This window comes from Bombina bombina, chromosome 1, assembly GCF_027579735.1.
Source record: "Bombina bombina isolate aBomBom1 chromosome 1, aBomBom1.pri, whole genome shotgun sequence".
Classification (NCBI taxonomy): Eukaryota; Metazoa; Chordata; class Amphibia; order Anura; family Bombinatoridae; genus Bombina; species Bombina bombina.
In genome coordinates this window covers 525,869,488-525,882,735 of record NC_069499.1, presented here as the reverse complement: position 1 = coordinate 525,882,735, position 13,248 = coordinate 525,869,488, and the positions used below count along the sequence as shown (strand labels likewise).

Genomic DNA, 13,248 nt, shown 5'->3' with positions numbered 1-13,248 from the left:
TCCTCCCTCTCTAGTGACTCTTGCGTGGAAAGATCCACATCTTGGGTAATCATTATCCCATACGTCACTAGCTCATGGACTCTTGCTAATTACATGAAAGAAAACATAATTTATGTAAGAACTTACCTGATAAATTCATTTCTTTCATATTAGCAAGAGTCCATGAGGCCCGCCCTTTTTTTGGGGTGGTTATGATTTTTGTATAAAGCACAATAATTCCAATTCCTTATTTTATATGCTTTCGCACTTTTTTATCACCCCACTTCTTGGCTATTCATTAAACTGAATTGTGGGTGTGGTGAGGGGTGTATTTATAGGCATTTTGAGGTTTGGGAAACTTTGCCCCTCCTGGTAGGAATGTATATCCCATACGTCACTAGCTCATGGACTCTTGCTAATATGAAAGAAATGAATTTATCAGGTAAGTTCTTACATAAATTATGTTTTTATTAGTTTACTATACTCCTATATCTTTCTGTATTTCCGCTCCGTAAACTTGTAAAATGGGGAGTGCTTTTAACCCTACTCTACCTGAGGGACAAGGAATTCAAAGTTAAACTTTAATGAGACACTAAACCCAAATTTTTTCGTTTGTGATTCAGATAGAGCAGCAATTTTAAGCAACTTTTTAATTTACTCCTATTATCATTTTTTCTTCGTTCTCTTACTATCTTTATTTGAAAAGCAGGAATGTATGTTTAGGAGCTGGCCCATTTTTGGTTCAGCACCTGGGTTGTGCTTGCTGATTGGTGGCTAAATGTAAATCAGTAAGCACTATCTATGGTGCTGAATAAAAAATGGGCCGTCCCCTTAGCTTAGATTCCCGCTTTTTCAAATAAAGATAGCAAGAAAACGAAGATAAATTGATAATAGGAGTGAATTAGAAAGTTGCTTAAAATTGTATGCTCTATTTGAATCATGGAAGAAAACAATGTGGGTTTGGTATCCCTTTAAGATAGTGTGCAATAAGAAAAAAGATATTTCCACTTTATTCCTATAACATTCTTACAAACATTGCAGACATTGCTGGTGTATAGGGATCCAGTGGCATACACACTCCTGAGCTTTCAAGGAAAGTAGCCAAGTTTAAACATGTATTTTCTCCAACATTGGTGTGTCCGGTCCACGGCGTCATCCATTACTTGTGGGATATTCTCCTCCCCCACAGGGAAAGGCAAGGAGAGCACACAGCAAGAGCTGTCCATATAGTCCCTCCCAGTCATTCTCCTTGCCGCTCTGAACAAGTAGCATCTCCTCGGGGATGGTGAGGAGTTTGTGGTGTTTAGTTGTAGTTTTTTATTCTTCTATCAAGAGTTTGTTATTTTAAAATAGTGCTGGTATGTACTATTTACTCTGAAACAGAAAGAGATGAAGAGTTCTGTTCATAAGAGGTGTATGATTTTAGCAGCAGTAACTAAAATCAATTGCTGTTCCCACACAGGACTGTTGAGATGAGAGAACTTCAGTTGGGGGGAACAGTTTGCAGACTTTTCTGCTCAAGGTATGACTAGCCATTTTTCTAACAAGACTGTGTAATGCTGGAAGGCTGTCATTTTTCCCTCATGGGGATCGGTAAGCCATTTTCTTAGTCTCAAACAGAATAAAGGGCTTATTATGGGCTATAAACTGGTAGACACTTTTAGGGGCTAAATCGATTGCTTTATTTAAGTATTATATGCAGTTTGAAGTTGAATTTCACACTTTTATAACATTGGGGAACGTTTTTAGCACCAGGCACTTGTTAAGACACCTTCCCAGTCAGGAAGGGCCTTTCTCTGTAGTAGGCAGAGCCTCATTTTCGCGCCATTATTGCGCAGTTACTTTTGAGTACAGTACATGCAGCTGCATGTGTGAGGGTCTGGAATCCACTAAAAACGTTCCTAGAAGGCTTCATTTGGTATCATATACCCCCCTGGGATTGGTGAAGTCGCAGCAAAGGCTGTGGCTGGAACTGTAAGGGGGTTAAAATTGTAAACGGCTCCGGTTTCAACATTTTAAGGGTTAACAGCTTGAAAATTGGGGTGCAATACTTTGAATGCATTAAGACACTGTGGTGAAAATTTGGTAAAGATTGGATAATTCCTTCATAGTATTTCACATATTCAGTAATAAAGTGTGCCCTGTTTAACATTTAAAGAGACAGTAACGGTTTTGTTTTAAAACGGTTTTTGTGCTTTATTAACCAGTTTAAGCCTGTTTAACATGTCTGTACCTTCAGATAGATCATGTTCTGTATGTATGGTAGCCAATGTGGTTCCCCCTTCAAATATGTGTGATAATTGTGCCATAGCGTCCAAACAAAGTAAGGACAGTACTGTCACAAATTGTAAAGTTGCCCAGGATGATTCCTCAGATAAGGAGGTGCTATCTAGAAGGAAGTAGACATAGTTCTACATCATCTCCTTCTGTGTCTATACCAGTTATGCCCGCGCAGGCGACCCCTAGTACTTCTAGCGCGCCAATGCTTGATACTATGCAGCGATTGACAGCAGTAATGGATAACTCCATAGCTAATATTTTATCCAAAATGCCAGCATTTCAGAGAAAGCGCGATTGCTCTGTTTTAAACACTGTAGAGCAGGAGGGCGCTGATGATGATTTTTCTGTCATACCCTCACACTAATCTGAAGTGGCAGTGAGGGAGGGTTTGTCAGATGGGGAAATTTCTGATAGGAAGAATTTCTCAGCAGGCAGAACCTGATGTTGTGACATTTAAATTTAAATTAGAGCATCTCCGCGCATTACTTAAGGAGGTGCTATCTACTCTGGATGATTGTGACAATTTGGTCATCCCAGAAAAATTGTGCAAGATGGACAAGTTCCTTGAGGTCCCGGTGCACCCTGATGCTTTTCCGATACCTAAACGGGTGGCGGACATAGTGTATAAGGAGTGGGAGAACCCAGGCATACCTTTTGTCCCTCCTCCTATATTTAAGAAATTGTTCCCTATGGTCGACCCCAGGAAGGACACATGACAAACAGTCCGTAAGGTCGAGGGGGCGGTTTCTACTCTAGCCAAGCGCACGACCTTTCCTATTGAGGACAATTGTGCTTTCAAAGATCCTATGGATAAAAAATTGGAGGGTTTGCTTAAAAAGATTTTTGTACAGCAAGGTTAACTCCTTCAACCTATTTCGTGCATTATTCCTGTCACTACAGCGGCGTGGTTCTGGTTCGAGGAACTGGAAAAGTCGCTCAGTAGGGAGACTCCGTATGAGGAAGTCATGGACAGAATTCACGCACTTAAGTTAGCTAATTCCTTTATTTTAGACGCCTTTTGCAGTTAGCGAGGTTAGCGGCGAAAAATTCAGGGTTTACAATTGTGGCGCGCAGAGCGCTCTGGCTAAAGTCTTGGTCGGCGGATGTATCTTCCAAGACAAAATTGCTTAATATTTCAAGGGTAAGACCCTTTTTGGGCCAGAATTGAAAGAGATTATTTCAGACATCTCTGGGGGAAAGGGCCATGCCCTCCCACAAGATAAACCTTTCAAGGCTAAGAATAAGTCCAATTTTCGTTCCTTTCGCAATTTCAGGAACGGACCGGCTTCCAACTCGGCAGCCTCTAGACTAGAGGGTAATGCTTCCCAGACTAAACCAGCTTGGAAATCAATGCAAGGCTGGAACAAGGGTAAACAGGCCAAGAAGCCTGCTGCTGCTACCAAAACAGCATGAAGGGGTAGCCCCCGATCCGGGACCGGATCTTGTAGGGGGCAGACTCTCTCTCTTTGCTCAGGCTTGGGCAAGAGATGTTTAGATCCCTGGGCACTAGAAATAGTTCAAGGAACTACCCTCAAGGGGAAGGTTCCAAATGTCTCACTTATCTTCAAACCAAATAAAGAGACAGGCATTCTTACATTGTGTAGAAGACCTGTTAAAGATGGGAGTGATACACCCAGTTCCAACTGTGGAACAAGGTCAGGGGTTTTATTCAAATCTGTTTGTAGTTCCCAAAAAAGAGGGAACTTTCAGACCAATTCTGGATTTAAAAATTCTAAACAAATTTCTCAGAGTTCCATCGTTCAAAATGGAAACCATTCGAACAATTTTACCTTCAATCCAGGAGGGTCAATTTATGACTACCGTGGATTTAAAGGATGCGTATCTACATATTCCTATCCACAAAGATCATCCAAGGATTTTCACAAAGGTGCTAGGGTCCCTTCTAGCGGTTCTAAGACCAAGGGGTATTGCAGTGGCACCTTATCTGGATGACATTCTAATCCAAACGTCGTTTCTTTCCAAAGCAAAGGCTCATACAGACATTGTTCTAGCCTTTCTCAGATCTCACGGGTGGAAGGTGAACGTAGAAAAGAGTTCCCTGTCTCCGTCGACAAGAGTTCCCTTCTTGGGAACGATAATAGATTCTTTAAAAATGAAGATCTTCCTGACAAAAGTCAGAAAGTCAAAGCTTCTAAACGCTTGTCAAGTTCTTCACTCTATTCTGCAGCCTTCCATAGCTCAGTGCATGGAAGTAGTAGGGTTGATGGTTGCAGCAATGGACATAGTTCCTTTTGCTCGAATTCATCTAAGACCATTACAACTGTGCATGCTCAAGCAGTGGAATGGGGACTGTACAGACTTGTCTCCAAAGATTTAAGTAGACCAGATGACCAGAGACTCACTCCGTTGGTGGTTGTCACAGGATCACCTGTCTCGGGGAATGAGTTTCCGCAGACCAGAGTGGGTCATTGTCACGACCGACGCCAGTCTATTAGGCTGGGGCGTGGTCTGGGATTCCCTGAAAGCTCAGGGTCTATGGTCTCGGGAAGAGTCTCTTCTCCCGATAAACTTCCTGGAACTGAGAGCGATATTCAATGCTTTCCGGGCTTGGCCTCAACTAGCGAAGGCCGGATTCATAAGATTCCAGTCAGACAACATGACGACTGTAGCTTACATCAACCATCAGGGAGGAACAAAGAGTTCCTTGGCGATGAGAGAGGTATCCAAGATCATCAAATGGGCGGAGGATCTCTCCTGCCATCTATCTGCAATTCACATCCCAGGAGTAGACAACTGGGAGGCGGATTATCTGAGTCGTCAGACTTTCCATCCGGGGGAGTGGGTACTCCACCCGGAGGTTTTTGCCCAGTTGACTCAATTATGGGGCATTCCAGTCATGGATCTGATGGCGTCTCGTCAGAACTTCAAGGTTCCTTGCTACGGGTCCAGATCCAGGGATCCCAAGGAGACTCTAGTGGATGCATTAGTGACGCCTTGGTCGTTCAACCTAGCTTATGCGTTTCCACCGTTCCCTCTCATTCCCAGGCTTGTAGCCAGGATCAAACAGGAGAAGGCCTCGGTGATTCTGATAGCTCCTGCGTGGCCATGCAGGACTTGGTATGCAGACCTGGTGAATATGTCATCGGCTCCACCAGGATCTTCTAGTACAAGGTCTATTCGAACATCCAAATCTAGTTTCTCTCCAGCTGACTGCTTGGAAATTGAACGCTTGATTTTATCCAAGCGCGGGTTTTCAGATTCAGTGATAGATACTCTGGTCCAAGCCAGAAAACCTGTGACTAGAAGGATTTACCATAAAATATGGAAAAGATGTATCTGTTGGTGTGAATCCAAGGGATTCTCATGGATTAAAATTCCCAGGATCCTCTCCTTTCTCCAAGAAGGTTTGGATAAGGGATTGTCAGCGAGTTCTCTAAAAGGACAGATTTCTGCTTTATCTGTCTTGTTACACAAACAACTGGCAGCTGTGCCAGATGTACAAGCTTTTGTACAGGCTTTGGTCAGAATCAAGCCTGTTTACAGACCTTTGACTCCTCCCTGGAGTCTAAATTTAGTTTTTTCAGTTCTTCAAGGGGTTCCATTTGAACCCTTACATTCCATAGATATCAAGTTACTATCTTGGAAAGTTCTGTTTTTGGTTGCTATTTCTTCTGCTAGAAGAGTTTATGAACTATCTGCTTTGCAGTGTGATCCACCCTATCTGGTGTTCCATTCAGATAAGGTTGTTTTGCGTACCAAGCCTGGTTTTCTTCCAAAAGTTGTTTCCAACAAGAATATTAACCAGGAAATAGTTGTCCCTTCTTTGTGTCCGAATCCAGTTTCAAAGAAGGAAAGTTTGTTACACAATTTAGATGTAGTCCGTGCTTTAAAGTTCTATTTAGAAGCAACAAAGGATTTCAGACAAACTTCTTCTTTGTTTGTCGTTTATTCTGGTAAGAGGAGAGGACAAAAAGCTGCTGCTACCTCTCTTTCTTTCTGGCTGAAAAGCATTATCCGATTGGCTTATGAGACTGCCGGACGGCAGCCTCCTGAACGAATCACAGCTCACTCTACTAGGGCTGTGGCTTCCACATGGGCCTTCAAGAACGAGGCTTCTGTTGATCAGATATGTAAGGCAGCGACTTGGTCGTCTCTGCACACTTTTGCCAAATTCTACAAATTTGATACTCTTGCTTCTTCGGAGGCTATTTTTGGGAGAAAGGTTTTGCAAGCCGTGGTGCCTTCTGTTTAGGTAACCTGATTTGCTCCCTCCCTTCATCCGTGTCCTAAAGCTTTGGTATTGGTTCCCACAAGTAATGGATGACGCCGTGGGCCGGACACACCAATGTTGGAGAAAACAGAATTTATGCTTACCTGATAAATTGCTTTCTCCAACGGTGTGTCCGGTCCACGGCCCGCCCTGGTTTTTTAATCAGGTTTGAAAAATGTCTTTCTCTATGCACTACAGTCACCACGGCACCCTATAGTTTCTCCTTTTTTTCTCCTAACCGTCGGTCGAATGACTGGGGGGGGCGGAGCCTGGGAGGGACTATATGGACAGCTCTTGCTGTGTGCTCTCCTTGCCTTTCCCTGTGGGGGAGGAGAATATCCCACAAGTAATGGATGACGCCGTGGACCGGACACACCGTTGGAGAAAGCAATTTATCAGGTAAGCATAAATTCTGTTTTTGCAGTAGTTATATCAGTCAATAGGGATGCAGTAACTTTATATGATTAATGAATCCTTAAAGGGACACTGAACCCAATTTTTTTTCTTTCATGATTCAGATAGCGCATGTAATTTTTAGCAGCTTTCTAATTTACTTCTATTATCAATTTTTCTTTGTTCTCTTGATATCTTTATTTGAAAATAAGGCAATTCTAGCTAAGGAGCCAGCTAATTTTTGGTTCAGTACCATGGACAGCACTTGTTTAATGGTGCTGCCCAATCAGCAAGGACAACCCAGGTTGTTCACCAAAAATGGGCCGGCATCTAAACTTACATTCTTACTTTACAAATAAACATACCAAGAGAATGAAGAACATTTGATAATAGGAGTAAATTAGAAAGTTGCTTAATATTGCATGCTCTATCTGAATCACAAAATATTTTTTTGGGGTTCAGTGTCCCTTTAAATACATTTTGCATTGAGTGCTGCTGTACAATTGTTGCAGCATCCAAATGGATACACTGATTTCTTATACAAGTTAAAGGGACACAAAAGTAAAAATTAAAAGGCCATAGTAATATATTTTTTTACATGCTCCAATTTCTTAGAGCATGATCTAAAAAAGAAAGAGACAGATGCGCCACATGGCCCAATATTGTTTGTTCAATACAATAATTAGATTCTAGTCGTGTTAGTATACACTCACAATTTGGATAGCACCTCAATTAGTGCAATAGGAGCAGTCTGGGATCAAACACAGTCACCCAGCAGACCGACCTCTAGGGTAGATGGAGTTAATCTGTAGTGGAGATATAAAGAGACACAGGGGTGCCTACATGGCCTAGTACAGTTTGATCCCAAGATATATTACTCTATCAAGGTAATATACTCACAATTGGTAAAGCATCTCCAGTGATGCAAATCAGGCAGGATGGGGTCAATACAGTCACCCAACAGACTATGACAGGGTTCCCTCAGGAAGCAAACAGCAAACGGTCCCAATGAAGGCCAAGGTATGGTCCAAATAATGCACAAGAGCAAGTGTTTTATAATAAAAGATATATTTACTATATAAAAACAAGTAAAAACAAGCGACGCGTTTCTCAGCACACAGGCTGTTTCCTCAGGCTTATATCATATATGATATAAGCCTGAGGAAACAGCCTGTGTGCTGAGAAACGCGTCGCTTGTTTTTACTTGTTTTTATATAGTAAATATATCTTTTATTATAAAACACTTGCTCTTGTGCATTATTTGGACCATACCTTGGCCTTCATTGGGACCGTTTGCTGTTTGCTTCCTGAGGGAACCCTGTCATAGTCTGTTGGGTGACTATATTGACCCCATCCTGCCTGATTTGCATCACTGGAGATGCTTTACCAATTGTGAGTATATTACCTTGATAGAGTAATATATCTTGGGATCAAACTGTACTAGGCCATGTAGGCACCCCTGTGTCTCTTTATATCTCCACTACAGATTAACTCCATCTACCCTAGAGGTCGGTCTGCTGGGTGACTGTGTTTGATCCCAGACTGCTCCTATTGCACTAATTGAGGTGCTATCCAAATTGTGAGTGTATACTAACACGACTAGAATCTAATTATTGTATTGAACAAACAATATTGGGCCATGTGGCGCATCTGTCTCTTTCTTTTTTAGATCATCCCTATAGGATCCAGGCCGGGTTCTTTACAGATTGCTGCCCAAAGACCACCTTCCATATTTAATCTTCAGAGACTTTTTATTTGTATTTTTGCATTATTGCAACATTACCTACTGTTTTTATTTAGGTGTGATATCTAGCATAAATTTTGATTTAAAGTAATAATTTTATTGATTTATTGTTCACCACACAACTTATTAGGTTTGATATATTGTTATCACTTAGGGCGCCCCCTATCATATAAGAATTTCTTAGAGCATGTCATTTTTAGACTATCAACCTTGCACTACACTGTGTTTAACACCCCAAAGGGGTTAAACCCACTGTAGAAGTACTGCTTTGGACCTGCAGAGCACTACTGTTCCCATGTGGAAACTGCTGCTGAGTGCGGGTCCCGAGCAGTACTTCTACTGTGTGTTTAACCACTTTGGGAGGGTGAAACAGAGTAGTCTAGGGTTGATAGTCTTAAAGGGGCAGTCTACTCCAGAATTTGTATTGTTTAAAAAGTTAGATCACCTCTTTATTTCCCATTCCCCAGTTTTGCATAACCAACATGGTTATAGTAATATACTTTTTACCTCTGTAATTTCCTTGTAGATAAGCCTCTGCAGACTGCCCCCTTAACTCAGTTCTTTTGACAAACTTGCATATTGGCTAATCAGTGCTTTGCTGACTAAATAACTGTGAAAAAAGGTGTAGAAATTAGCATATGAGCCTACCTATGTTTAGCTTTCAACAAAGAATACCAAGAAAACAAAGTGAATTTGATGATTAAAGTAAATTGTAAAGTTGTTTAAAATGACATACCATATCTGAATCATGAAAGTTTTATTTTTACTAGACTGTCCCTTTACAATTACATACTCTTTAAACTTTCATGGTTTATGCAGAACATGCATTTTTTTTTTATCCATAGATAAAAAAGGTAAATATAAAATATATAACAAAAAGAGAAAAAGAAACAAATGAAAGAGGGAAAAAAAAAAAAAGAAATACAATCTCAATCTCATTTCCACAGTCATTCTTCCTCATCTGCCAGATCCAACTACCATATCCCTAAGAGTACCAATTCTGTGTTTTGGAAGGGGAATATTATGTATTCAATCTCTGTATTTGGGAGAGACTTAATAAACGGTGCCCATTTACCAAAGAATTGTCTAATATCCGATTCGTTATTTATATCTGTGTCTCGCTGTTCCAGTATACATTGCTTTTTAAGGTAATTTTTTATCTCTGATACACTGGGTGTTTCTCTAGTTTTCCATTTTTTGAAAATCAAGTACCTAGCTGCCAGAATTACCACACTTATTATTTTTTCATTTAGCTGTTGTTATTGCTGACTTAAAAAACAAAATACAATTAAACTTACCGACAGCTCCAGAGGGGAGATCTTGAGTGATGTATTCCTCCAAAATTCTAATTTACGCCAGAATTGTCTAATCAAAGGGCAATTCCAGAGCATATGCAAAAGGTCTGCCGCAATCAAGGAACATTTAGGGCATTTATAAAAATCCATATTTTGGAGCTTATAACCTTTTTCAGGAGTAAAGTGAAATTTATGCAATAATTTAAGGTGTGCTCCTCTCCATGTAGCTGAGAGAGTAGCCTGTGCCACTTTATGGATAGACTTTTGTAAAAGTTTAAGATCAATGTTTTCCCGACCCAAAATTAAGTTCCAGTCTTGAGCAATCTTCTCAAGAGATTGTCTCCCTTTTCCGGCTCCCAGGAGATAATAACAATGAGAAATGGACATAAGTCCTTTCTTTACCAGCAAAAGTCACCGCTCCAAACAACCTAAATCCCATTGCCCCTCTCCCTCCCTCATCAGATCTAAGGCATAATGCCTTACTTGTAAATAGGCAAAAAAAACTCTCTATTAGAGAGATTGAAATTATTCTTAATTTCTTCAAATGACTTAATGCATTTTTTTTCCTGATCAATAAACTGTATAATCTTATCGAGTCCTAGTAATTGCCATTTCTTAAAAATTGATGAATCCAGCCCAGCTTGAAATAGTGGATTCCCCATAAGAGGAAGATACTTAGAAACATTGCACTTAATAGAGAGGAGCTTCCCTATCTTCCACCAGGCCTTTAATGGGTTAAAAATCATTTTTAATCTCTTAATTCTAGATGGCAGCCCCTTTGGCTCACAGTGCAACAGCGCACATGGAAGGTATGGGTCACATACACTTTCCTCTAATACATTATTTAATACATAATTATTACCGAAAATCAAGTCTGCCCCGATTCGTGTTGGAAAAGCAAGGTTATAAAGCCATACATTGGGTAGCGAAAAACCTCCAAATACTTTTGCCTGTGTTAATTTAGACAGCGCTATCCTAGGTTTCCTCTTCTGCCAGATGAAATTTCTAAGCAAGCTGTTTAATGCTCGAATATCTCTTTCCAGGAGTGTTAATGCAGTATTCTGTAGCACATACAGTAACTTAGTGAGAAGGACCATTTTGAATAGGGCTATTCTTCCAGAAATAGAGAGTGGTAAATTTTCCCAGCATCTGAGTTTCTTTTTGAATTTTGTCAAAATTGGAAGTATGTTCAAGTTATACAAGTCGTTTGGTTTAATTGGGATTAAAATCCCTAAATATTGAAATGACTCCTTAACTGTTCTAAATGGACTATTAAGAAAAGAATTGTTATTTTTCCTAAGCCAAAGAATTTCTGATTCTGTGGCATTTATTTTGTAGCCAGAAAATGACCCAAATTGATTAATAATTTGCAGGAGCTTAGGTATATTACTTTTGGTATTCGATAAATAAAGAAGTATGTCGTCCTCATATAGAGCTATTTTCATCTCTTGTTTGCCTATTACAATTCCTTCTATTTGTGATCTAATCCTGATTGCCAGTGGTTCAATACAAAGGGTAAAAAGGAGAGGGGAGAGAGGGCATCCCTGACGGGTTCCTCTACCCAGCATAATTTGTGGAGACACATTATTATTAACTATTATTTTCGTGTGAGGATAATTATATACATTTTTAATGAGATTAAGAAAGCACCCTTTGAACTCAAACTGACCCAAAGAAAGCAAAAGATGATCATGTTGGATCCAATCAAATGCTTTCTCCGCATCAATTGCCACAATGGCTAAATCAGGAGTTTGCCCCTCTCCCCCCTCCCCCCCATCTCCTTATTGTAAAAATACTCTGTTACAACCAGGACCTCTCTGATTTTTGCTGAGGAATTTCGGAAGTTTAAAAATCCAGCTTGGTCTTTATTTATAATATTGGCCAATATCCCCTGCAATCTTTGTGCCAAGATAGACATAAACATCTTATAATCAGAATTTAATAGGGCTATTGGTCTATATGACTCTCTGGGCTGGGTCTTTTTCCTCTTTACGAATGAGGGTTGTAAATGAGGCTGAAAAAGATTTGGGCACAGGTTCGCCTTTGATATACATAAAATTATATAAATTACATAGACATGGCGCAGTTTCTGAGGACAGAATCTTATAAAATTCATTAGGTAGCCCATCCGGCCCTGAAGCTTTATTCATTGCAGATTCATAAATAACTTTCTCTATTTCTTCTATAGTAATTGGGGCATTGAGAATCTCTATTGATTCTTCAGATACTCTAGGGCAACATATTCTGCTCCAGAAGTCCTCCGCCTGCGCTTTGTCTGAATTTCTGAAAGTATAAATCTCTTGATAATATTTGGCCAATTCCTTATAAATTTCTTCATTCTCTGTAAGAAGCTTCCCACCTCAATAAAGTTTCTCAATAAAAGATGTTTTTTTATCATTCTTTACCAGTTTGGCCAGTAATTTACCGGATTTATTCCCGTATCTATATAGTTTAGCTTGCAATTTTAAATCCTTTTGGGTCTCTCTAAAAAGTGCGAATGTGTCTCTTTCATTCTTGGCGCGAATATATTTTGCCCAATTGGCCGGATTTTTTTCCAGAAGGAGTCGATTGTAAGAGTTTATCACTGAGTTTGTTAACTCTCTCTCTCTTAGGTTTAGTTTCTTATTCATTGCATTATATGCGATGATTTCACCTCTTAAGACCGCTTTTGCTGCTTCCCAAAAGATCACAGGGCGATCTCGATACTCCTGATTATATTGGATATAATCATTGAATTTTTTCCTCAGCCAAGTCTTAAATTTTGAATCAGATGCAAGAAAGGAGGGAAAGTGAAACCGTAAAGATTTTGGTTTGGAGAGTTTTATTTGAAAGTCTAAAGAAATTGGTCCATGGTCTGAAAGAGAAATAGGCAGTATTTTTGCTCTTACCTTAGCTGTACAGAGTTTTGTGGGCTTTAGACAGACACGTAAACTCCCTGCCATCAGGGTTCTGGACCCTCCATATATCTCTAACATTTAAATTCTGCATGATTTTAGCCAGTAATTTAGTTATCTTTTTTTACTATTTATCTGCTTCACATTTTCCCTTAATCTGTTCAAAGGACAGTGTGGAGACATATTAAAGTCCCCTCCGAGAATTAAATATCCTTCCATAAAGAAAAGGATTTTGGCTTGCAACTGATTTCAAAATTCTAAATCCATAATATTGGGTGCATATATATATTACAAAGTGAAAAAATCAGTTTATCTATTTTAATCTTTAAAAGCAAAAATCTCCCCTCTGGATCCGGTAAAGCATCTAGGATTTCTGCATTTAGCTTTTTCCCTATCCCCTTTCTTCCTACCATTACCTGGTGAACCATAGAC

At 39.9% G+C, this 13,248-nt stretch overlaps 1 protein-coding gene across 1 annotated transcript in view; it reads left to right on the top strand.

Annotated features, from left to right (window-relative positions):
- The window catches only part of PIKFYVE (phosphoinositide kinase, FYVE-type zinc finger containing), a 563,129-nt gene that overhangs the window by 170,748 nt on the left and 379,133 nt on the right, over positions 1-13,248 (top strand). The window contains exon 15 of the mRNA XM_053713067.1: positions 10,689-10,731. Within this exon, the coding sequence (XP_053569042.1) occupies positions 10,689-10,731 (43 nt within the window). The remainder of the gene's footprint in view (positions 1-10,688; positions 10,732-13,248) is intronic.